Genomic DNA, 27112 nt, shown 5'->3' on the forward strand with positions numbered 1-27112 from the left:
CCCTATTGTTAAACAGAGGGGGATTAAGAAAAGGATTAATTGTTAAGGCTCCTTTCTTTCTTGCCCAGAAGCCTTGTCTTCTCACTGGCCAGACAAGAAAGTGGCTTGGGGCAATTACCTTTTATTGATCCAGAAAAAGAGTCATGCTTACAAAAGGAAAACTTTTACACCAGCAAATATGCATAACCTCACATACCTTCATCCGTATATTCACATTTTCATTCATCTCGTGTGGCGTGTGGCTTCTGACAGTATATATACATACAACACATGTTGATTAATCTCTTCCCACCACCTTACACAAATCAGATAAAGGCCAGATAAATATAACTTGTCTCTTGTGTGGCCGGCAAATATGGCCACACAAAGTCTCTAGGTAGAAGGGAGGTCTCAGAGATGTGAATTTATTCAGGAGCTTTTAAAAAATTATTTATTTACATAGCAATCATAGCCCCTACTTCAACTACTAATCCCCTGTTACAAATTCTTCTCCCCATTGTCTCCTCCCATTCTTTTTGGAGTAGGGGGTTCCCCTTGTGTACCATGCTAGGACATCTAGCCCTGACACTGTGTTTGGTGCCATACTGCAAACAGAAGGTCATCATGGCTGACTTTTGAGAGACCCTACCAGAAGCTGAGACAAATGCATATACGTTAGTCCAACCATTAGGTTGAGGTCTAGGAACCCCTCTTAAAGAGTTTGGAGAAGGACTGAAACAGCTGAGGGGAATTGCAAGTCCATGGAAAGAATAGCAGTGTCAACTAACCTAAATCCCTCAGAACTCCAAGAGACTAAGCCACTAATGAAGGAGCATAAATGGGCTGGTCTGTGCCCCAGGCGCAAGGGTAGAAGAGGACTGTCTTAGCTGGCCTCAGTGGCAGAGGAAGCAATTAATCCTGTGGAAGCTGGATCCCCCAGAGAAGAGTTCTATTGGCAGAAGTGAGGTGGGAGTGGGTGGACAGATGGGGGAACACCCTCTCAGAGGTGGGGGAAGAGAAGGCAGGGGTGATGGGATGATGAACTTGAGGAGGGGAAAACTAGGAATGGGGGCAACTTGTAGAATGTAAATAAATAAAATAATTAAAATTTGCAAAAAAATAAAGAAAAAAGAGAGTTAAAATCTTTGAAATGTGAATGGTGAATTTACTTTGGTCAAAAATGTTTGTGTAGGATGAACTATTTTACTTAGTAATTTGAGAATCTGTGTCTTAAATTTGGAAAGTATATTTTGGATTATCCCTTCTATGGGGTACTTCAGGGGTACGGAGGGCAAAATGGCTCACCTTCATCGCTGTACACACTGAATAGGGAACCTACCTGTTGTGTGTCCTCTTGGCTATTCGTCTTCAGCTGTTCCAAGGAAAATGTTTGCAGAGTTTTCAAGGGGCACTGTTAAGAGACTGAATTATGTCAGTTGACCAATGAGCAGGTAATGTGATAATTTGATGAAAAGATTAGTTTTCTTCCAAGTTTTGTCATTTCCTAGTGGCTGTCACTTGGTTAAGTCTTATCTACTTATCAAATTCCCTGCAATTCATTATACTTACTGGAAAAGTAAATGTTATTATAAGTGAGACCCACCAGATTGCTGATTATTAAAAAATATTTATGTAATACCCTAAAAGTAAGGAATGTCCAATGCAATGCAAAAAAGAGAAATTTTCTACAGAGTAAGACATTATTTTACAACAAAAAACTAATTTATCATTGCAGCCTAAAATTTCAGTGGTTCAAAACCACAAAGGTAATTAATCTATGTTCAACTACAGCAACTTTGTCACAAAGAACCCTCAGTGGGTTTTAATGTTTCAACTTTTTTTTCCCTCTTGCTTCTGTAGCAAACTGTCACCAGTGAGAAGTTTAGAACAAACTATACTTATTTTATAGGTTTGGAGAGCTCATGTCTGGATGGACTTTCTGATGACAGTAAAGGATTCCCAGAGCTAGTAAAGGATATACAACCCTCCCTACACAGAAAACTGCTTTCTGTTTTCCTATTGGGGACTCCAGAGAAGAGCCAGTTTAACTACTAGGTTGTGTCATCTCTGAAGACTATGCTTTGTAACCATTTTTCTTCAGTCCTAGTAGCAAAGCAATCTTAATTACGGTAATGTAGTCTATTTGAATTAGCATATACATTTATATCTGTATAAGTATTTGTTCTGTGCATTTTAGTCAAGGATATTTCTTGATGATGTGATGATTAAGGCATTATATTTTTATTGAATCAGTCATAAGAATATCTCTAGTTTGTGTCCATTCAAAGAGAAATGTAAGAAAATGATATACATGCAGTTGTAATTCATGATAAATTTCCAATAAACTTTGACTTCTAGAAAATCCCAGCAGTCCAGACTGGGTCTATAATTTGCTGTCCTGTGTCTTAATGCCAGGAAATACTCATAATCAGGAAGCATCTTAAGCAATATAGCTACATATTTCTACAAAATTTTTTTATTTAATGCAAAAAATAGGCATGTTGTATTCCTGTATTTTTACAATTCAATGAAAGAATTCCCCAGAAAGAGACGATATTTCTCATCCCTCCTTTTCCCCAAACAGAATGACACTTGTGTTGGAAGACAGTATAAGGAAATATGGTATTTGATGAGAGCATTACATCATTTGTTTCCTAACACACACATGGTTCATCCTGCCCGTATGATGGAAATCTCATATGCTAGATATTTATTCTGTATGATGAGACTGCCAATTATTTCTCTGAAGCTTCTCTTGCACAATGAGAGTTTGAATAGGACGTAAAGGTCTCCTCCTCCACATTGACATACTTGCAAGAAGGTGCTCACTCATGCAGTACAAAGAGTAAGTTATTCCTCCATAAACACCAGGGCTTGCACAAGGTTTTCTTACTCACTGTCCACAGAATTGCCAACAGAGGGCAGAGTAGATAACTGACTGAATATCTCCAACAAGCCATATCATGTTCTCCAGTTGCCTCACAACTGACTTTGGAAAAACAACTTGACAGGTGCTTGCCACAGAAGAGTGTGGGTGTGGTGTGATTTGGTGTTAGCTAGGGAAAACGTCTTTACAATTGTGTCTATCTACCAAATTACTGGCTTGCTTATTGATACTTTTAGTTAATTTAAAAATTGTGTACATGCTTTTAATGTGAATATGTCACTGTTCACACAGCACTTATCACCTCATCAGTAGGCAGTCAATAAAGCTTGGAGAAATGTAACTTCTGTTGAAATTTACTGTGAGTGCTTTTAATAATTAAAGTACCAAAATTAATTAATTAATTAATTAATTAATTAGATGTTTCTCGCTTTACTCATAATAATGTCAAACATTATTAACTGAGAAATTGAGGGATGGGTTTATTGATCAGATTTATAATTCAGGAGGAACTGTCAGATTGAACACGTGCGTCATTTAAAAAATCAACAACACAAGCAAAGCCCTAAGACAGATGTAGAGCATAGAACCTTACAAGTACTTTGTAGGACATAAGTATCCCAGAAATGTTAAATGAGGAGGACTATTATGGATTTCTTTGAGTATGACAGAACCTTTCCTGGCTCTTTGTGGGTTTAGCTGGGAATGTTACAGTCTCAGAAAGCCAATGGCCACCAAATTCTCCCAATACCCTCAGCCAGAGCATTCTTAATTTGTTGTCTCGTGATGCCAAGAATGATGAGCAAGGATAGTAGGAGAAAAGTAAGCAAGCAAAGCTTATTGAGAGGTAGAAAAAGTGGCCTCTCCATCACCCATCTCCCCATCCCCTTATTTCCCCTTCCCCCCATCTCCCCATCCCCCATCTCCCCATCCTTGGAGGCAGGGAGGGGTCTCTAAAATGAGTTGCCAAGTCTGGGCTTCTGGAGCAGCTCTTTTGTTGTAGTTTAGAAATCTAAACACTCTTAGAGACAGCAGTGTTGCAAGACCAACATTTTTATGGTGGGCAATTTGTTCTCCACGGGAATAGCAGACAAAGTGGTGCCTGAGCTGTGGCAGGGGAATTTTTGTGTAGGTCTTTTATAGCTTTTGCAAACAAGCAAAGTTTATCAACATTGGAACTTTTGTGATTATCATTTAGCAGAAACGCAGACTTACAAGTTTTCAATGTCATTGTGGCCTGCCAGTTTCAAAAAAGCCTCATTGTCCGACTCAAGTTGACCTGTGGTCTGTTGGTTCCAAAACCTGTTTGTATGATGGTAACTTAAATCTTATTTTCCCTAAGAAATACAAGTACAAATGTCAGGGCATTGGAAACAAGTCTGGAAGCTGAACAATAGGAAGAATGGAAACTCTGTTACTATTTAGCCCACATTAAAATCAATAGTGAAGGCAGAAATATGGAGTCAGCCTCTAACACTTTTATGTGTTGGAAACAAACCTGATTAGCTCTGACTATAGGCATATTAGCCACCGATTCAGGACAAACTCAGCTGGTTACTTTGAACATATATAAAGAATGTTGGTTGGAAGTTGAGTCAAGCGAACAGCTGAGGATTTAGGTAAATAACCTCCTATGGGAAAAACTTGCTAAAAATTTCCAAGGACAAAGATTGGAAAAGTAAATGGAATAAAAAGCCAGAGGGTGAGCCAATATCTTGACAAGTCTGGGTGTTGGGGAGTTAGAAAATGGCAGCATCTATTCCCCAAGGTATCAAATGTTTGGTTTGTTGGAATTTCCGTAAGTGCCAGGAACAGTATGTAAGGCCACCGTGACCCTGAATTCTCCACCCCCCCCCCCGTCATTATCTAACTTAGATGTTCCCACTACAGCCTTATGTAAGACTTTCCACAAATATTCTCAAACAACAAATCTGCTTCCGTGACCTCACTGAGTGCTTTAAATTGTCATACTGTTTCACAAATTACTGGCTTTCAAGAAGGCTGTTTTCTTCTATTTTCTCTACCAAATGCCTAACTACATTGTTATTTCATGCATTTCTCTTGATTTCACTCCCATGCACATGTTTTTAAAAGCCGAAAACTTTTCCAATTAAAAAAAAATGCATGAACAACACAATCCCTTTTAAATGCCGCTTTACTAGGTACCATTCTTCTTGGTAAGACTAGATACCAGAGCTCCGTTTTATTGCACACATTACCCAAGTCCAGAATGCTCCTGTCAGAGGGGTCAGGGCTTCTGATTAGAGTAAAATAATGAAAAGCAAATTTAATGTAAAGATCTTAGACAAACTTATACATCCATCATCTCCGATGAATCACAGCCAGACTTTTAAAGTCACATTATCAAAGTGGTGTGTGTATACGAGCTCCATCTATTTCCCAGGATGCACTACTATTTTAAACACTCTCTACTTGCTATTGTTTTGTTACAGAGTAGAGAATGCAATTCTGGAAGTGGAGACACTTACGCCTCTCCGGAGTATGTCGGTGTTTATCATGATGGCGTCCCTTAACCAGCTCCTCTCTCCTCATACTGGGCACTCACTGCTGTTAGACAATCAGGGCAGAAACTCAGGAAGAAATAAGAGGAGCTGTTCCCATGCTGCCCCCCAGTGGCCAGAGCAGGTGGCACAAGATCTCTGATAAAGGAGAGACGTAATTGTTAATTTTGAGAAGACTTTCATTCTAGACTTACAGCTCTTTAAAGCTCACTGATATTTCCTTAAGAACATTTCCTCAACATGGCACTTTGGTCATGCTATTGTCGGAAGCGCACATAGAGAGCAAATGGTTTCACAGCTAGGTAATGGAATGCTTAGAGATTTAAAGTGGGTTAATTAAGCCTCTCTTTTAATGTCATTGTCAGGTCAGTGGGCCTATCCTGCACCAACAGCTGCAACTTCAGGGTAAAATCCTGATGTCTTCTGCATCCTCACACGTTTGTCACTAAAGCGTGTTTACCATGCAGGGGTTTCCACGTACTGTTTAGTAAATTATATTGAGAAGTGATAAGGGCCAGAACTTACATGCTTGTGTTCTTCCTTTTTAAATGTCATATTGATTTATGGGTTTGTGTCTCTGTGTTCACATATTTCTTCACATGTATGTAGGGATTGGGGCACTACTGGCAAAGTTGCTCTTTTCTTTCCACGTGTGTGTCCTGGGACAGAACTCAGGCAGTTAGGATGCCAGTGACTTGACTTACTGAGACATCTCACCAGCCCTTGGAGTCCCATTGTTTTTATGTAGGTTTCCTCATTTTAATTTCTGTGCTGATGGGTTTATAATGATTTATTTATTGCTACTATAATCTTGAAAACAGAGCTACTTAAATGTCTCTAGAGAAATTATTTAACTTATAAAATGTGTTAACTATTTTAAAAGAAATCTTTTCTGATAAATTTTATCTTAAAAATTGTGATGGTTCATCACAGGAGGCAATTTGACTACATTTGGAATCCACTAATGCAAGTTTTTGGGTGCTCAGGTAATGAATTTCCTTTCTCAGATTATTTGAAGAAGGAAAACCCACCCTAAATTTGGGTCAAAGCTTTTGGTGGCAGCCCACATAAAATGACACTCAAGCCAGAAACTTCATTTGTGCCTATTTTCCCCATCCTTGTTATGAAGTTCAGATAGCCTGTTTCTGAAACAGATATTAAACACAACTTCTTCAGGATCCCAACATAGACTGAAAATCAACAGATAACCAGAAGTCATTTCAGTCTTCAGCACCAAATTAAAATCTGATATCTTAGCCTCCCTAGACCTTAAGTCTAGGTCTTAGGTATGGATGCTAACTCCTGTCGTATCACAGAAGTTTCTGGGGACAGTCACCAGAAAACAATATGCTACTAGACTACTTGTTGCAAACCTTAGCACCCACCTGCTTCATCTCAGACGACACAGTAGTGCACACCTGTTTTCTGTGAGATAACTTATTGTAGGTGGTTTTTTTTTTTTTTTTTTTTTTTTTTTTTTTTTTTTTTTTTTTTTTTTTTTTTTGTTACTTTGGATCGTGTTGTTTCTTATGTTTTTATTTTGTTTTGGTATTTTGATAAAAGGTCTCTATAGCCTAAGCTGATATTGAATGTATAATTTTCTAGTTTCTACTACTTAAGTACAGTGATTGCAAGTGTGGGTCTCCACAATGTACTTGAATTTCTATAAATTTCATATTATTATATACCATAACATGTTTGGTTTAAAAATATTGTGATGCCTGTCTTTAATTGAGCAGGAACACAGACACATATGCATGTATGGTGATAAATGAACCACTATTCATAACACATTTAAAAATATTTAGACATCACATCAAGGCAAAAACTGTCTCGCCCCTATATTAAACAAAACCAAGTTCAAACAAAATGAAATTCTCTACATCGTCAGTAGATGGTAGAAGGCATTGGGTGTATATTCCCACTCCTTCCTCAACTTTATCTTTATCCATTTGGTTTCTTTATGATTATACATCCAATAATGGCTGGTGTTATAAACTGCTGTAGACATAGGTTCAACAATTGCACTAGTGGTCTTGGATAATCACTTATCTTCAGTGGCCTCGGTTTCAATACCTGAAAAGTAAGCTGACTTAGGTCTGGTTCAGGACCCTGACATGTATCACCTTCATCCTTTCTGAGTAAATCTAGGATGAGGCTTGAACTACAAATTAAGTGATGTATAATTATTTCTTTATATTATTCCAACTGAGCTAGAGAAAGGTTAGCTAGTCCCTGCCTGATACTTAATCTGTTGCTGAGTGGGGGTTCCATTTTAACTCCCATTTTCTATTTTTATGAGAATTAGAGAAACTCTGGGTACCTTAGAGAGATGACTAGAGGTTTAAGTAACCCTCTCCAAAGCACCTTCTCTGAGATTCGAATAAGGTTAAGAGAGGTTTTTTTTTTTTTTTTTTTTTTTAATACTAGACTATCAGAAATGATGGTGGACACGCTCCAGGGAAGGAAAGCACAGACAACCTCGGGATGGCATCACAAATGAAGGTTACATCACTTTAACATAGACTTTAAAGGCATAAATGCAAATCACTGCCCTCAAAACCCAGGATACAAACCCTAGAAGCTAAGCAAGGAAGATGTAATTAAGTACATTCTGTTTTGTTGCTTTTAATCTTGTGGTCATTCCATGGCTTAGATTTGTTCCACAAAACTCAGGGTGTGTGTTAGAGACAGACAATAGCCAACTTCACTTATACTGGAAGCTTACCCCTTGTATTTGAATCAACTAACAGCTTCCCTAACATTGGTTCATCCATAAAAGTTTCAAGCTTCAAACTTCTCTTCTCTGATGGTTCAATTTTAAAAAGTAATTACAAGTTTGAGAATTGCTTGCTTACTTACACAAAATACTAATTTGCAATGATTTCTGACCATTGAACACACCAAAATACTGAGTAGACCATGGCGTAATAGCTGCACTATTACTGTTTTCAATATATTATTTGACATGAGATAATATTTTTATTGTGCTATTCTCTGAACTGAATACCAACTTATTCTTTCATTTCATATAAAGCATCTATGATAAACTTTTATCTGAGTCTCACTATGCTGTAAAGGGAGTTTGAAGATTTTATTTTTCATGTACCTGTGTGTTTGCCTAAGAATAAATCACCATGACCAAGGCAACTCATAGAAAAAAGCGTTTATTTGGCGTTATGGTTTTAGAGCCTTAGAGTTCATCACGGCAGAGAAGAGGCAGCAGGCAGCAGGCATGATGCCCGGAAAAGGAAACTATGGGCTCGCATCTTAAACCACTAGTATAAAACAGAGAGGGCAAACAAGAAATGAATTGTTTGAGTCTTTAAATTCTCAAAGTCTAACCTCAGTGAAAAGTCAGTTTGTATTCTGAGAGTGTTCTGGCAGCTAGGTAAAGACATAAGAGCAAAGTTCAAGCTGTGTACAGTAACTGGGGCAACCCATGTTTGGAACTATCCTTAGAAGACAAAAGTAAACTGACAGGTGGTCTGAAGCAAACCCTCTCCTACTCACCACACCTGGGAGGAGCATGAAAGCACACTCCAGGGAAAACCCGAGTTACTGAGGAACAAAGGTTCCAAACCTCCTGTTTACTGGCGGTTTTCTCATAAGCTCTCAGAATTCTCTCTATCCAGCTCCATTCATGGACCATGTTCTGACATTACTAACCTTCATATATGTACATGACTGTACTCAAACCTGTCTGGTTTAACTGTGAACAACAATCAAAACAGTTAACTCGTCTTACAGAACAATCCACTCTTCACTGTTTAGTGTACCAGCACGTGCTGTATAAAAATACTAACCAACTGACAATGTCCTGCTAAAAGGTACAGGTAATTGGAAACTTTTGCTGAAAATCATTATCTCACACATCACTCGCTCCTACAAGGTAATTATAAAAACAAACAAACAAACAAACAAGAACTCTGCCTTTGTTTTGTAGCAAAGAACTAACTTTGCACCACATACAAATACATGTTTTAATATATATTTTTTTTAATTTAAATGAAGTGTCTCCTGTTTGTCCTGAGGAAATTCCAGTTGTTATGTGATCAAGAAAATTACCTTTTTTTAAACCCATACATTTGACATGTTAAAAATAAATCTATACTGGGTTCTGGGAAATAGTCCAATCAATGAAGTGTTTACTTTAAAGAAAGACTGAGGTCTGGGTCCAATCCTTAGGTCCAGATCCAAAGTAGCATAGCACCACCTCAGCTGTGACAAACACAGGTAGTTCCAGTGCTAGGAAGGCGGAGACAGTGCCTGTTGCTAGCTCACCTGCCAACCCTAATCAGTGAGCTCCAGGGCCCTTTCTGACGCCCTGTCACGGCGTAGACAGTTTCTGAAAGATGACACCCAATTTGACCCATCTTCCACATTCATGTAGACACATATGCATGCTTACCTGAACAGACATGTATCCTACTCGTATAAAAACAAATCTCAAACATACACGTACCACAGACACGCAAACATACAAAGACTATTCAAGAATAAATGCTGACTAGCAGCTCACTTATGTTTCTGTTCCTTTCTTCGTGTTTCTGTTTGTCTGTCCCTGCCAGCAGATCTATTCATTCTGGCTTTTTGTCCCTAGAAATTACGTTATTAAATAACTGTCTCTCAAAACTGCCAGTCCATGTAAATGAAGATTCCTCCTATAAAGGAAATTCCTATATACCAAAGGCATCGGGAAGACGCTCACACTGAATCTCTATATACCTCTGTCTGGGCTGTGAGGAGCTCCTGGCTTCCAATTAATGACAGGTGTGTGTCATTAACAGTTTAGATTTGATCTTTCTGGTTACTGCTCCTGGCCATTCCGGACCACTGATCACTGCATTTCAAGGAGTGTGACAGGACATTTCCATTCTATCGTGCCAGAAAATGCTGAAGCCTGGAGGAGAAAGATGAGGCAAGAGCAGGAAAATTAGGCTCTCTCTTAGCCTTCCTGTGATAAGCTGAGGAGAGGAGGCTTCAGACGTGTAAGTACTATCTTACTAAGATAAAATGGTTTTCTTCCCATTTTCATTACCTGGGGCATTCATTACATGTCTCTTTGCACTTTTGGCTTTAGGCTGGTTTTGTTTAGGTTGTAAGACGGTATCTCCTATTCAACACAGGAAAGCTTTTGCATATATGAACACAAGTATTACCTGCTATTAACATTTGGGTATTAACCACTAACATTTCTTCCCGTAAAGGATTATTTTCAGCCATTAACTGTACCTTTTGTTCCTGAACATGCTACACATCAATATTCATGTATCTCAGGTTGTGCCTTGGAGGCAGATGACAGTAGCTGGAATTATTCTCTCTGCATGTCTAACATCCTGTGGCGGTGCTGTCACAGACTGGGAAGTAGCACCCAAGAAGGAACAAAAGATGATAACCAGCTAAATAAATATACAAGATGTCCTCTGGCTTTAAAAATGGCTCCGTAAGCAGAGTATATTTTATTTATTTTGTCTTATTGTTTGCAAAGTCATTATCCAGTTAGGGAGCTTTGCATGTTGGTGTTGGGAAATCATGTGTAAGAGTCCATTTTCTCTAAGCTCTTGTCATCCCCTGATTTACTTAGGACTGATACAAATCACAACAGAGGCTATTAAACACCCCCCCCCCTTTTCCTGAGAATATGTATTTTCTAAATGCATCAAAGGTTCACTGGTCTTTGGTTTGGTACTGTTTGTAACTTGTTGCCAAAATGACCTGTCACACTCACTGGTATGACAATGTCCCCATGGGAAGCAATAAGCATTGAAGAGCCAATGAAATTAAAAAGTTTTTTAGCCCGTTTCAAACAACAGAAAATTCAAATTCTATAGTGACTCTCTCCCCAGGATTTGTCTCAGATGGCTCATTCCTGTGATCTCCACTGAGGCCCATTTGAACCGACACTTCGGGAGAAGACACTGAAAAGTGACATCATGACCATCAGACATGTTGCAATGCTAGAAGATAGGACTCACATCCCATTTTCAGTCATAAACTATAGTCTTATAGTTTAAGGTATAGGTCGCACCAGCTTCTGATCATATGAGAGAGGTGAATTCCCAGTGACATCTGTGGTGGTTTGAATAGGTTTGGTCCCCATTGAGAAGAAAAACAATTCTAGTACACTGATACAGAGTGATGAAGTTGTTGTAACAATGAGAAACATAATGACATAATTTGTCAACCATTGACTCTGGTTTATATGCAGACTCTGGAGGAGCCTAAAGCAATGAAACAGAAACCTTTGGACATCATCTAGTTCATCCAGAATTCTCTCCTTTATAGGGCACAACTATGAGAACTTTGACCCTGAAGAACCACACCCACCCACTGAAGTGTGGCGGCTACAGTCCTACTCAGAGTGGGGGAAGAAAATAATCTCAGGAAGTAAAAGGAGAGCAGGACCTGGGAGGGGAAGGGGAAAAGGAGATAAGGGAAAGATGGGAGAGAAGTACCTAGGGTCAGTATTTTGAAAGGAAGTGTGTAGCAGTGTGGAATGAGAAAATGAGAATATTTTCACCCACTTGAAAAATATTAATCCAGAATTCCTTCTGTCGGAAGGAAATGCAGGGACAAAGACTGAAGGAAAGGTCATCCAGAGACTGCCCCACCTGGGGATCCATCCCATCTGCAGACACCAAACCCAGACACTATTGCAGATGCCAGGAAGTGATTGCTGACAGGAGCCTGGTATAGCTATTTCCTGGGAGGTTTTGCCAGAACCTGACCAATACAGATGTGGATGCTCACAGCCAAATGTCAGACTGAGCATGGGGACCCAAATGGAGAAGTTAGGTCAAGAACTGAAGGAGCTGAAGGGGTTTGCAACCCCATAGGAAGAACAACAATCTTACCAAAGCTACCAGGAACTAAGCTACCAATCCAACAGCACACATGGAGAGACCCATGGCTCCAGCTACATATGTAACAGAGACTGGCCTTATTGAGCATTATTGGGAGGGGGAGCCCTTCAGTCCTGTGGAGGCTCAATGACACAGGGTAGACAAATGTTAGGAAGTTGAGGAAGGAGTGGGTGGGCAGGTAGGGCAGCACCCTCATAGAGGCAGGGAGAATAGGGGGAAGGGATAGGGGAGTTGTGCTGAGGAACTGGGAAGGGTAATAATATTTGAAATGTTAATAAACAAAGTAACCAATAAAAATTAAAAAAAGAAAGACACTTTAGAACATACTATATATATATATATATATATATCTGTGTGTGTACACAATTGGCTCACTGATAAGTTCAAATTATATTTCTCTGTAGTCAAATAAAGCTGTACTTATCTACAGGTAATTTGGAAAAACAAACAAAAAAATCAAATATGAGTCAATGATGGAAAATGTAAGAAGTAATTATAAACAGCAAATCATAATTCAAACCTGATTAAGTGTATAAACACTATCTGCAATTAAGTTTATGAAATTAAAATATTTAAGTTGGATGTCAGTTTTGGATTTCAAAATGTTCAGGATTTCAGTTAATCATCAGTAAGATATACCATTCTATATTTAAAAATCAAAACAGCCTTACAAGGTCACTTTAATTATTTCTTTGCGATTTCATTGTCATTGACCAGTATCTTTATAGCTTAAGATTAAGTATTAAAGGTTTTAAAATTTCTGAGTTATTGTGCAAAATTGATTTTAATTCAACACTAGGGATACATGGTGAAAAATCATATAAAATGAATATTGGGCAAAAATCCCAAATCACAGGTTGAGATGACTGCATTCATGTCCATTGGTTGTTCACAATTCTCTAAACATTTGATGTCTTAAGGAGACGTTTCCAGGAACTCTTCAAGGGCTTTGAGAAATAATTCCCTCGCAATCTTTGTACTCATGATTCTTTCCCACACAGTTAAAGATGATGATCCTAGAAAAGATTAAAAATATGTACGAGTGCTTGTCAGCCCCTGAAAATATCTATTTCCATTAGGTAATATCCACCAAAACATTCCTCTTATTCGCTCTCTATCACTTAACATTAAAATAGTACACAAAGATTATTTGATTCACTATTATCACTTTGCAATACGAGACCTGATAGTTTAGTACCCTGCTTTCTAAGCGGCTTTGTCATAAATGATGAAATTAGGTACACATGGACTGGTTCTGTGATGTCAGTCAAAGCTCACACCCACAATTTCCATAGTCATAATAAATCCACAGAAGAAAATACTGCATGTCTGTGAGGAAATGATTCTAATATATTCCTCCCAAATGTTACCCACCCTCTGGAGGCTGGGCTCCTGTTCACTGAGTGAGGGAAGCGCCCTGCTGACTGACAGTGTCACACTACAGCCCAGGCTGAGAAGACACATCATATGCACTGGGAACCAATGCATTCAGTAGATCTATCGCCAGAGTTTCCCACAGATTTGAAGATAACAAACTTATGGCCAATTTCTTTTATTTATAATTTAGAGACTCAAAAAACTGTCCTTTGTGAAATAGAAATAGCGTATATGTTTAGCATATCTCAAGGTCCCAGGGCACAAGTGAAAAATGAAGATGAAATGGTAAATTTCAAACACTTAGTTAATGAAGATAGTTTTCAATCTGCTTTTGGCGTCATGGAGAAAAGGTCTTTTTCCTTAACCTTGGGTTGAAAGCGTTGATGAGTTCGAACTGGGTTTAAAACACCTGGTGAATCAGGTGGACAGTGAATTCATTAATGATGGCAAATTTTGTTTTGAAATTCACTTGTCCTCTTTAGACTTGAGAGTGAAATAGATGAGATTAAAGATGAGTTTAATAATGACTGTACACAAATGTGTGTGTATATTACACATTTCACTTCCTATCACAGATGTCATGGTACACTGTGACATTCAAATGAAGGGACACATAACAAATCTTTAAAAACGTGATTGATCAATGCTTTTATCATTAAATAGGATAATTACTGCTAAGGAAATTCAAAATCTACCCTTAGGACTTTATAACATTTTTAACGCACAATGGTGTGGTTATCCCCCCTTAAAGTAGTTTATATGTGCTTCCAGTCCATACAGTTCTGACTTTTTCCAGTACCCTTTTACAATTTTTACCTGAATTTCTGTCAGTATCACCAAGAAGTTTGAGTGATACCAGGACTTCATTCTGAAGAGGCGTGAAGTCAGGAATAAAAGGGGCTATGTCATCTTCAGCAAGGACTCGTGGTGGCAGACCCCTCTGGAAGCTGTGTGATCTACTCAGGGTTGTAGGAAGACGTGCTGCTCCTAAATAGTACACAGCAATAGCCCAGTTTTTTTCAAAACTTGCTTCTTGGTCAGAATAGAAGTCATATCTAAAAGATAAACAGACAAAAAATATCAACTAAGATTTATTTCCTCAAAATTCAAAACTTACTTTGCAGAAATCATCTACTACCAAAACAAAACCAGAAACAAAAATAAAACCTAAACTTTATTTTGAAAGAAAGTGTGAGAATACCATCCATTTGGCTTGTCTTTCCGGTGTTGTAAACACAGCGAAATAAAATATAGTTTTATAAAGGTTGGTCCATTAGCCGCTTCTTTTTAACATTTTACTTTCCATTCATGACATTCCTTACACATACTGTATGTGAAACCATGGAGTAAACATATTAAAAACATGTTGAAATACTACAGTCCACATATGTAGCAGGTACAAACAAGGTCTGGCTAGTGCCACAAGCTAGCATTTCGCAATTGCCACTCAAAGTAGGAACATTGGTGTCAAGGTCTTTTTCTGTTGCCAAGTCAGGATACATAAGATTCATTTTTTAATTAATAAATTAACTAATTTGTTAAAAGATAAACAGAAAAGAAAGAAAAGAATGCATCATGCTTGTTACTGTTTATTAACCTTGGCTGAAGAGACCAAATGTACCAAAAGTTATTTCTGCATCCTGAGAGCTTTAGTCTGTACAGGATTTGTACATTTTAAAAATGAAGATTAGAAGTTGCATATGCCAATTCACACCTGTAATCCTAGCACTTGGGAGGCAGAGGCAGGTGGATCTCTGGGTGTTCTAGCCAGCCTGATCTACTGAGGGAGTTTCAGGACAGCTAGGGCTACAAAGAGAAATCCAGTTGTGAAAAGAAAGGAAGGAAGGAAGGAAGGAAGGAAGGAAGGAAAAAAGGAAAAGAAAGATTTTATGGAGCAGAAAAATTGAAAGGCACTTGAGGAACGTTCTAGAAAAGTTGATAGGCGTGTCATGCATTGTGGAGAGCTTTTTTGGCGCCTTTGGACAGTTGGTGGCAGGAATTCTTGCTTCAACAAGACAATCAGAAGCTAGTTAAGGCAGGAACTTGACTCTGGTCCTACAAGCAGGAAAGGCCCAGATTAAGTACATTTGCATTTGAAGCTCAGGTCAGTACACTTAGAATTGTAGCTCAGGACAGGCCTCAAGACTGGCCGAAGTCATGTTACAATTTTGACTGTCTCTTTTTTTCTTTCATCCTCGCTCCGGCCCTGGGGGACCCGTTGTTTGACCGAGCTGGTCTCGAACAATGCATTCTGTTTTAGGCGGTGAGTTGACAAGCCCTTGCAGTTGTCGGTGCTCCGTCGACTGAGTAAGTACCTAAATCTGCTTTATGACATGTCCATTGTACCTCGGTTCACAGAACTCATCGTGACTATCGAATTACTTCCTAAGGTAAGCCTTTACTTGATATGAACACAAGTGTCTGTTCTCTCGATTAGATAAACAAAACAGTTACCGATTTTGATATTTGCAGCAACCGGGTCGTCTTGATTTGCTCTTTGAACTGGGGATTGAAAAAACGTGTGCTATTCGGGACAGCTAAGCTCAAATGGAAGGACCTGTTGTCTACAGGCTGTCTGTAGTCAATCACTTAGCTAATAATCTGGAAGATTACCTCAGGCTCTAGGGCGCAGAGCCATGTTCAATACAAAACCTCCATAAGCCTCTGGTTTTCTGAATGCTGGCCTTTAAATTTAATAGGAAACTGGGATAGGCAGTTACCGCGGGGAGCCGCTTATTTGTAACACACACCGGAACAGGAAGTGAAGCAGGAAAATTAACCAAAGCAAAGAACAGTTATACAAAGTCGACAGGAGAAGAATGTACACATTAAAAATTAGGTGAGATGATGACCAAGAGTAGAAAAATTACCTCACACAGTCTGCATTCAGCTATCTTCTCAGGCAACAAATAATAAAGTTTATGCATATAAAAGTGGCTCAGACCTCAGCTATGCTGATGCCTAAGGGTGGCACCCTCACTGAATCTCCAGAGGAAGGATTTTATCCAGACAGGCTCAAGGAGTCTGGTTAAGTCCCTTGTCCTTTTTGGGCTAGAGCAGGAAGGTTCTTTGTGGTTTTATCCTACCAGGCACAACCCCGAAAGACACAGCTTGCAGTAGAGGAAAAGTTGCAGGGAGGGAGGATTTTGTTGATGCTTAGACTAGTCCTGAGGGAAGAAACACTACCACGTCACAGTCACAATGTCTGCCTTACTGGCTTCCCCAAGGAAAGAAAAATGTGCTTTGGTTTGATTTTGGCAAAAATGTCAAGCATTTATTTTGAGCCTAAAACTAAAAACTAAAATAATAATAATAATAATTTTTTTAAAAAGTGTCTCAAACGTTTTCACCTACACTACACCCAACTTCAGTTATCCAGAACCTGAGCCCTAGCAGGCAGAGGATGCCAAGAGAGAAAAAGAGGAGAAATGCTGGGGAAGCCGTGACGCAGAGGAGAGGCAGAGAGTCCTGCAATGAGGACAGATCACCAGGTCAGCTCTCGACACCTGGGCAGACCTGGGCAGCTAACTTAGAAGGAGAGCTCATTAGAAGAAAGTCCATGGACTTCAACCAACTTTAGAAGGTCGCTCTAGCTCGTCCGTTCTATGACCAGCAGTGTTGTAGACATTTTTAAGAAATAAAATTCACAGACGAGGATGAACTCAAAGAAGAGTAAGATGCTGGGAGGATGTATGAACAGCAAAGATGTTGTAACAGGAATCCTAAACCAACGGACCCCAGAGACATACCCTTTACCTGGGGATCTCAGGCTGAGGGAAGACAGGCTGTAAAAAAATGGCCTTGGGCCAACAGGACCAACTCACGTGATAGGAAGAGGTGTCTATATCTCAGTTAAGCTGACCTACATATATTTCCTGGCTTTCCTTCATTCTTGCTAAGGAGCAACAAGACAGCTGCAGGAAAAGTGAGAGAACCTAGGAGACTTTAAGCCCCGGTTCAGAAAAAGTGAACAGAAATCTGTTTTCTCTACCATTTCTGTCTTCTAGTTTCTTTTGAAACACGAGACGTTAAAACAGTAGATTTAAGAACCCAGCCAACAATGGAAGTAATGATTTTAACCCCAAATGTAAGTCCCACGCTTCAGCACAAGGAGGAAGACTGACCAACTCTATGCAGAGCACACGGGCTACACATAACATGAAGATCACAGAAGCCAATCTGTGTCTGCCTATGGAGAGGTTTCATAGGCTGACGCCCAAAGCCATAAATAAAAAAGAAAGTGCTATAAGTCTGTTTGTCAAGGCTACGCTGTGGTATGTATGGGTTGAGATCAAGGACAGGCTGGCTGTACTACTGTAGTGAGACTTATCTTAAGTCAAAGATTAAAGTGAGAGAGTGGGATGGTTTATAGCTCTCTAGAAGAGCCTGCAAGGGATACATGAGGCCCTGGGTAGCAAGCACTTTTAAGGAAGGCGGAGAAGAAAAATGGAGAGGGGTAGCGGACAGAAAGCAGTGTGTGCACAGGTAGTGAGCAACCCTGTGGATAGGGATGGAGTACGTGAGGCAGAATAAATCTGCATCCTGGGAAGCAGTCACTGCCGACCAGCACTAATCATGGTGCTGAGACTGATAGTAACTGCTATACATAAAACAGAGGGAGGGAGGGACCTGTGTGGGAGAAGGGAGGGGGAGGACAAAAAGGGAAACATGATCAGGTGTTGGGCTATGGGGATGGGGGTGGAGGTGGGGAACAGGAGTGAAGCCTCCAATGCCAGCAGAATGAATGGAAATATGCAGCCTCGGGAGGTGGAGGTAGGAAGCTCTAGAATGTACCAGAGACCCGAGAGAGAGAATCTCAAGATTCAAAGGGAGGGACCTTAGATGAAATGCCCAACAGTGGGGAGAAGGAACTGGTAGAGTCCACCTCCAGTAGAAAGGCAGGGCATCAGTGGAGGGATGGGGTTGACATCCCACAGTCAAAAACTCTGACCCAGAACTGTTCCCATCTGAAAGAACTGCAGGAACAAAATTGGAGAAGAGACTGAGGAAAGGAAGGTCCAGTGACTGGCCCAAATTGGGATCCCTCTCAAGGGGAATCTCCAAGGTCTGACACTATTACTGATGCTATGGTGTACTTACACACAGTAGCATATCGTGGCTGCCCTCCAAGAGGCCCTTACAAGCAGCTAACTGAGACAGAAACAGGTACTTACATCCAACCAATGGACTGAAGTTGGGGACCCTTGGTGGTTTAAAAGGGAAAGGTTGAAAGAAGCTGAAGAACAGGCCCATCCCATAGACAACCAGCAGTCTCAACTAACCTGGATCCCTGAGATCTCTCAGACACTGAGCCACCAACCAGGCAGCACACAATAGCTGGTCCGAGACCCCTGACACACACACAGCAGAGGACAGACTCTTCTGGCCTCAGTGAGAAAAGATGCACCTAACCCTTGACAAACTTAAGGCCTCATGGAGTGCAGAGGCCTGGCTGGATGCGGGGTGGGGACATCCTCTTGAAGATCAGGGTTGGGAGGAGAAATGGGATGAAGAACTGTCGGAGGGCAGAAAGGGAGGGGGATAATGACTGGGCTGTAAAAAAGATTAAAGATAGAAACCCCACCACTTACAGACTTACCAACTTAGGTCAAGATCACCCGGACGCATGGACATCTCAAAGCCATATCAGAAACACGAGGCTTATAAAATTATTGAACACCTCAAACCACCAAATTATTAAATGATAATAAAACCCCTCATGTTAGGGTTTGGTGAGACCACTGACCATATGCATTATGGGATTTACAGGCAGGCTCTAAACTCTTGACTGCCCATGATTTCAGTTCAGCAAGGTACCCACTCAAGTAATCGCTGCCCCTACTTCTTACCCTGAGTCCCCTCGGATCGGAACCAGCTCTGCTTCTGCCAGCCCTCACAGCTAAATGGTTGCCTTCCTTAGGAGCTACGAGACTGACTGGTTCCCTTTGCCTCTCTATATGTTTGAATCTCAAGGATGACAGATAATCTGAGAATGAACACCAGCAATTAATATCAAAGTTAAAGACACTGTGACTGTCCCTCACCAAAATATTCAAGCAGAATTAGTAGCACACGGTACATTACAGGAACAAAATTTCCCAGGCATAAATTATGAAAATTGAGATAAAATACAGACAGATTTGTTTTGAGTTTCTAATGTAGAATTTTCAAAATAGTTTGAATAGTGCAGAATTTTCTGGTTTTAAATTATTTCTTCTATTTTCTGAGCATAGGATATAATTACAGCCTTTCTTCCCCCTTCCTTCCCTCCTTGCCTTCCTATATACCTATATACCCCGACCACAGCTGATCTCTCTCTCTCTCTCTCTCTCTCTCTCTCTCTCTCTCTCTATATATATATATATATATATATATATATATATATATATATGTCTGTGTGTGTGTGTGCCTGTGTGTTGTTGAGTGTGTGTGTATGTGTGTGTGAGTGTGTGTGTGTGTATGTCTTTTTTGGTATGTGTATATGTCTGTGTGTTGGTGTGTAAGTGTGTATGTGTGTGTCTCTGTGTTGGTGTGTGTCTCTGTGTTGATGTGTGTGTGATGTCTGTGTGTTGGTGTGTGTATGTGTGTTGGTTTGTGTGTGTGTATGTGTGTGTTGGTATGTGTGTGTGTATGTGTGTGTTAGTGTATAAGTGTGTGTGTGTATGTGTGTACTGGAGAGACACAGAGGCCTTGCTTGGATGCTGCCATCCTTTACCATATCTGGGTGAAGTGGACATGAAACAGCTGTTGCTCGGTTTCCTGGCTGTGGCTGTGGTTCATGTCTCCTGAAGACAGAGGTTCCTCACTAAAGGACGTGACCCACAGTTCATGTTCTGCTCCATCCATTCACTTATCAATATACTGTAGCAGTTCAAGCTTATGTATAGGTCCAGTGTGACTTTACCAATGTGAGAAAACTGAGTGGACTTGATCTTACATCCAACTCGTGCCCCATGAACTGGAGGCAGCAGAGCCTGGAGGGAAAAGGGAGGAACAGCAAGTCACACGGATATGAGCATCAGACTTTACAGCCACCAGTTATAAGGTGTTAGTGCCAAACTGAACAGACAAGACCCAGACTTTGTGCCAGTGAAATGAAATAAAGCTGAAATTATGTTACACTGATGGATGTAATGATTTCTTTTACTATTCTTAATATTAAAAAGTACTCAATTGTGATTTATCTAACATAGACTAGCATTTTTATAATTGCCTTTTAAGATTTATTAGCACAATAAGAAAGTCCAAGGGCAAAACCTGAAGTTTGGGAAGTAGATTGCAATAATCAAGTCAATATCTTGCTATAAATAGTAAAGATATGATCCTGAGAGTTGCATCATTTAATAACCAAAAACTTCATGATGTTCCATATAGAACAATACATTTTTAATGTATTAATTTAAAATACATTTATCCTGTCCAAAATAAAAAGGTTGGATGTATAAAACAAGAGAAAGGAAATATATCTAGAAAGAGAAACATCTGTAATCACTACAAATTTTAAGTCTTTTAAATATGCACGAGTGTTGTACTTTAAGCTGTGTTGTTCTGGGGCCTGTAAAGGTGTCTCAGTGGTTATGAGCACAGGCTGCTCTTCCAGGGGACTGTGGCTTGACTCCCACAGGAACTGGGCTTGGTTTCTAAAATCCACTCGGTGGCTCACAGTCAATTCTCAAGACGTCCAATGCTTTTGGTTGGCCCCCATGAGAACTAGGCATGTAAGCAATGCACAGAAACATGCACGAAGGAAAAACAACAATATACATACAAATAAAATGAGTCAAGTTTTAATCTTCTATTGTTTCATTTCTTTAGAAAAATGTAAGTTCTCTATCTGTGGGAAAGTAGTTTATAACAAGTATTGTTACTTGACCACCACTATACACAAGGCAATTTAATTCTATTTATCTTGCATGAGTACATCTACCTGTGTGTTTATGAGTGAGTGTATGTACAAGCTGTGTGTGTGTGTGTGTGTGTGTGTGTGTGTGTGGCATGCATGTGAAGGCCAGAGTACAACCTCAGGTATGTTCCACCTGTGCCTTTCTTTTGGACAGTGTCTCCCAGTGACTTCACTCACCATAAGGCTAGAATGGCAGTGAGTTCCAGGGACCCACTAGTTGTTACCTCCCCAGAAAGTGTGGTAAATACATAGTATGATGCTTTTACATATGTTTAGGAATCAAACTGATGTCTCCATGCTTGCACAGAAGGAAAGCCAGAGCAGGGGCTCAAGCAATCCAGCCAACTGAAGTATGTTCCCAACTGTTTCTCAGATATTGTTTTCCTCCCCGACTCAAAACTATGTTCTCAGTTTATCCTTCGCTATCATAATCACCAGAGACCACACTTTACCTTTATTATTAAAATTAAAAACAATGATTATTTTAAAAGGAAACAAAAAAAAAATAAGACCACTGCTGCCAGTTCAGCCAGCGTGACAAAAAATCCAGATAAGTATGGCAAGAAGAAATTTTAGTTCAGGGATCGTGTCCATCGGACTGGCCTGAGGTATTCATATGATTCCTGGTTCATCCAGGTGGACACAATGCACTGTAGGCAGTGCTATTACTAGACAGGAAGCCTTGAGCCACATAAGAAAGTTAACCAAACACAAGGAAGAATGCCAGTCAAACAGTATTTCTCCATGTTCTCTGCCTCCAGGCTCCTGATTGAGCTCCTGTCCTGAATAATTTGTAAGCTGAAACAAACTTGTTCTTTCCTAAGTTGCTTTTGGACATGATTATTTTTTTTTTTTTTTATTAAATCAATGGAAAAAAATCAAGCTAAAACAGAGACCAGAATATTTCTTACCTGTCTACAAAGACACTGGTGGGATACTCCAAGGATGAGGTGTGGGCATCCCATAACTTCTTCAGAAGGCCATCAAAGTCACTAGAAGGCAACTGCATGTACTGAAGAACAGAGGAGAAGTGTATGTAGACAACTCTCCCTACAGCTCTCCCAGACAGAGATATGAGCAACCACCAGCATGGCTGTGGATAATGTATGACATGCCATGCCTGGTGCTGCACAGCAAATAAAACAACAGTGCTTTCAGTGGAGCACATTATTGAGCTGAAATGGGCTCCAACTCTGTAGAGTTCTGTAGAAGCACACTTCTGAAGTGTCCATGCTTCATACTCGATAGGGCTACTGCCAATTTTTTCCTATCAACATTGCTGTTTTTCACGAAATGTTCAAAGCAATAAGAAGATGTTGAAAATTAAAATGTATCAAAAGCAACACATTAACCATCTAAAAATAAGTAAGCACATATTTAAATCACTACCTTTTAGCTTCTATGCATTTCATTTCAGTTATCAAATGGTTGGTTCGGAATGACATATCATTTTTTAGCTCTAGCTATGCAGGTGAGTAGTTATTAATATGTCTTCTATAATGATAAACATATCTAATCTAAGACTATGATGATCACAATTCTCATAATATGTCACAAATGCCCTAAAGTATCAATTTTTACATGCCTATTTACTCTCTACTAAAAGGGTTTGCAGCTTGCTGTATGTGGTATTTTCTCAAAGATGAGTTCTGTGTTAGCACAGAATGAGATTGGTGTGTGTGTCTGGCATGAGCTGTATTTCTTCCTCAGATATGAGAAAAATATCTACATGTAATTTATATTTTAATGTTGATGAAAATATTCAGCAAGTAAAATATAGTCTTTCACACAGACTTTCACAATGAGCATTCTTCCAGCATGCATGAGTGGTGTGATATAAAACTTAAATGAAAAACCTGGAAAAAGTCTCTCCATCTGTCCATTGTTTCAGGGAAGGCAGATCGACAGCCAGAAACATTGTAACAAAACCTCATCTGATCCTTGGGTGGTGGCAAGATCGTAATTTGGTTTGGCAATATCCCTGCTATTCCAGAATCAACAGCAGCAAGGAAAGGTAAGACACTCAGATAATAATTTATACCTGTAAAAACAAGAGGCTGGTCAGATTCAGAACCAGTGACAAAACACAGAAGCATAAATTATTAAAGAAAATTTACAAATCCCAAATGTGGATAAAAATTATCAACTAAAATTTATTGCAGAAAACTAACTTATAGTTTAATAGTCCTATAATCATGGGTACATATCATATTTTAAGAAAGGTAATTTTAATGGGTTGCATAACAATCTTATTTCACAGCATTAAATAAATAAAGAAACAAAAACTATCAAATTGCTTACATAATGGTACAGAATTTTAGTGAAATTATATTGTCAATTTTAATTGTTTTTCTAAAATATAGCAACATAACTATAAAATATGAAGCATAACTATAAATTTTGTCAAACTTGAAGCATAACTTCCAATTTGGAAATGCATATTTTATATTTTACAATTTAGTTATTTTTATACAGAATATGACTCAATAGTTTTTTCCTACGTCTCTAAAGCAAGAACTTTTGACTGGCAGCCTTGTAGGCTTCTCAGGGCTTTAGGCTTCTCTGTTTTAGAGAAGCAAGTCCTGCAGATTTAAGCATTTGAATTTAGTTAGGTAATAGGCTTATACTGACTCTTAACACTTGAAATTACAAAGCAAGTCAGACTAAATTGTAATTTATCTATGTATTGTCCATGTATCTATGAATTGAAAAGAATGACTGTGAGGGAAAAGATCCTATGTTCACAATATTTATGAGTCACTCCAAAAATTAAAATTTAGCAGTTTCATTTATAATCATTGGTGAATTATTCTAATAAATTTCTATGTAAATTCATTTCAAACAAAATGCACCATGAAAGATTTAGAAGATCTATACAAATTATTTTCAGTATTGCATACATAATTAACCTTTAGTTATAGGATGACCAAACCAAAGACATTATTAGTCTGGCAGCTTTGAAAGTTTCAGAATTTAGCACCTTTATCCTAAGCTAAAAAGGAAAAGCATTCTCACGTGAAAAGATTCTACATTCCTTTGGGAACCTGCCATATTACCGACAGTGTTGCTCCCTAGAGGCTATGATCTTAGTAGTTCATTGATTCAATTTCTCTGTTAAACGTCTGACTGTATCCTTAAAACTATTATATTCCTGTCAGTGATCAACTTTGCCATATGCCATTGAGGCTACTGGTATACCATGAAGTCAACTCATTTTGAAAAGGGAGCAATGTTATTTTTGTTTTGTCTCTGTCTCTCAGATTCAGGTTAAATATATTCCTTGAAGTAAAAGTCAAATTTTGCTATTGTAGAGAACCTACCAGCCCACCAACTGTCCACAGATACACATAGACTCTCTTGAGGTTCATTGCCACAGTCTGTCGTTCCAGTGGGATCAGCTAATCTACCTAGAGGACAGAGAAGGCACAGATGGTTTTGTTTATCATGAACATCTGAAACACTTAAATGCATGCATTTAACTTATAGGTACAAAACATTTTCAATTCTTCATATTTTACTTCAATGTTTTGTATATATCTCATTAGTCATTTCTCAAGCAAACTATTTTCTATTCTTCAGTGATATTAAACCTTTGACTTTTAGTGTTTATAGACTACAGACAGTTTTACTTACATAACTTCACAGTTTAGTGCCTACACAACCTCCTAATAAAAATCATAGGAGCAATAGCCACTCAGAGGGGAAAAAAAGGTGGGTAAGTCAAGCCAAATCTTTGACTATGTTTTATAAAGTACATGACTTTTTAAAAACTATCCTGTAAAGTTGGAGGTAACAGTTCCAGTACATGTGAGACTTCTATCTGAGGTAAGAGAAGGTATCAGATGTATTTCTACATGTTGACGATCTATTACATAAGCATCAGCACATCAGAAAATAATCTTCCCTTTTCTCCAAAACTGACACCATTCTCCTTCTGCCTTCGACTCTCCCCTTTCACTTTTTTACTTGCCAAGCAGTGGATAAGCCATGTAAGCTGGGCACCAGGTGACAATAATCTTGTCATTTCTGTAAGCCAGAAGGAACTATCATTTTATACATCAATGTGTAGCCCCCAAACAACTTCCATGTGTATACACTAGAAAGAGCAGGGTTTACACAAAGAAGCAACCCTTGGCACAGATTAGCATTAGCAAGGAACTACTCCTTTGTAAGTTCATGCATATGATCAGGCAATTTTAAATAAGACGATCAGGAAGTTCAATATGATCACCTACTGTTTCTAATAAATAACCCCAAGTCTGTTCATGGGGACAGGAAGGACTGTGTACTTAGCAGTGGTGTAGTAACTATTTTGAAAATACCCACATTAGAAAAAGGATGTGTCCTTATGGTTGGCCTTCATTCCTAATGTGTAACTGAAGTTCTGGAAGAAACAATAAAACCACAGAGGAAGAATGTGTGGTTCATGACAAATACAAATAGAAGAAGGAATGAGGAGATTGGAAAGAAAACAAAAAGAATTATTTTTCAAAGGGACATGTGTGGGCATCTTGGTTACAGTTACTATGGAGCTATGAAACACCATGATCAAAAGGAACTTGGAAAGGAAAAGATTGGCTTATTTACCCTGATCACAGTTCACTGAGGAATGCAAAGGCAGGAGCTCAAATCAGACTAGAACCTGGAGGCAGGAGCTGACACAGAGACCTTGGAAGAAGGCTGGCTTGCTCTTCATTGCTTATGCATAGAATCCAGGAATCTGCTAGAAAGAATCTGCTTTTTTATAGCATCCAGGGCCACCAGCCCAGGGATGGCGCCATCCACAGTGAGCTGGACCTCTTCAGATCAATCACTGATTAAGTGTAAGTCCTATAGGCATGCATACTGTTTGATCATATAAAGTCAGTTTCCTCCTCTCATATTACTGTGTCAAGTTGACATAGAACTAGACAGCAGTGTAAGATAGAGAAAATCCTGTTTCCCTATACATCAGGATTACACTCGTATAAAGGAGAACAAGTGTCTTCTTACCTGATCGATACTGCCAGCCAAACTGCAGAGGCAACCCCCACAGAAGATTCTGTTCATTTTCTGGATCATATCTTGCAAAATACGTGGCTGTCTTTTTCAGTAAGATTCTGTACAATCCCATTCTGTCAGTGAATACCCAAGGGTTAATTACATGCTTCCCTCCCTCCATCCTATAGTCACTTAACTGCTCAGGGCTCTCTTCCCAGAGAGGAGGATACAGTGCTGAGATATTAGAAATCTCTGCTCCAGCTGCAGAGAAGCAGCCAGCCAGTACCCAGACCCAGAAAGCCAGGACAGCCATGGTGCCAAACCTGGAACCAAGAATGTGACCTGGCTTTTATTGGAGAAGGAAGGAGGAAGCCAGGATTACTTTTCTCAAGTTGTATTATTTTCTAGACAAAATGCCAATGGCGAAGAAATGTGTATCTTGGTGATTAGGATTAAAGATAATGAACCTTTGTTACCTTTCTATCACGGTATCAGACCCTGAACACAAGGTGAATCTTGTTGAATATTAAATAATGCCATTTGTTAATGAAGATATTGTTCTACAGCTTTTGCAGTGCACACTGAAATTACAAATACATTA

At 39.2% G+C, this 27112-nt stretch overlaps 1 protein-coding gene across 1 annotated transcript; it reads right to left on the minus strand.

Moving 5' to 3' along the window:
* Positions 1-13166: 13166 nt before the first annotated feature.
* LOC308430283 (protein LEG1 homolog) lies at positions 13167-26824 on the minus strand (the record flags this gene model as incomplete). The annotated part of the gene is made up of 6 exons (XM_080929437.1): positions 13167-13267; positions 14445-14683; positions 22443-22543; positions 23388-23572; positions 24852-24938; positions 26524-26824. The coding sequence occupies 6 exons, from the start codon at positions 26822-26824 to the stop codon at positions 13167-13169; spliced, it is 1014 nt and encodes a 337-aa protein (XP_080785563.1).
* Positions 26825-27112: the final 288 nt, after the last annotated feature.

This window comes from Micromys minutus (genome assembly GCF_963924665.1).
Source record: "Micromys minutus genome assembly, chromosome: 15".
In the NCBI taxonomy this organism is placed as follows: domain Eukaryota; kingdom Metazoa; phylum Chordata; class Mammalia; order Rodentia; family Muridae; genus Micromys; species Micromys minutus.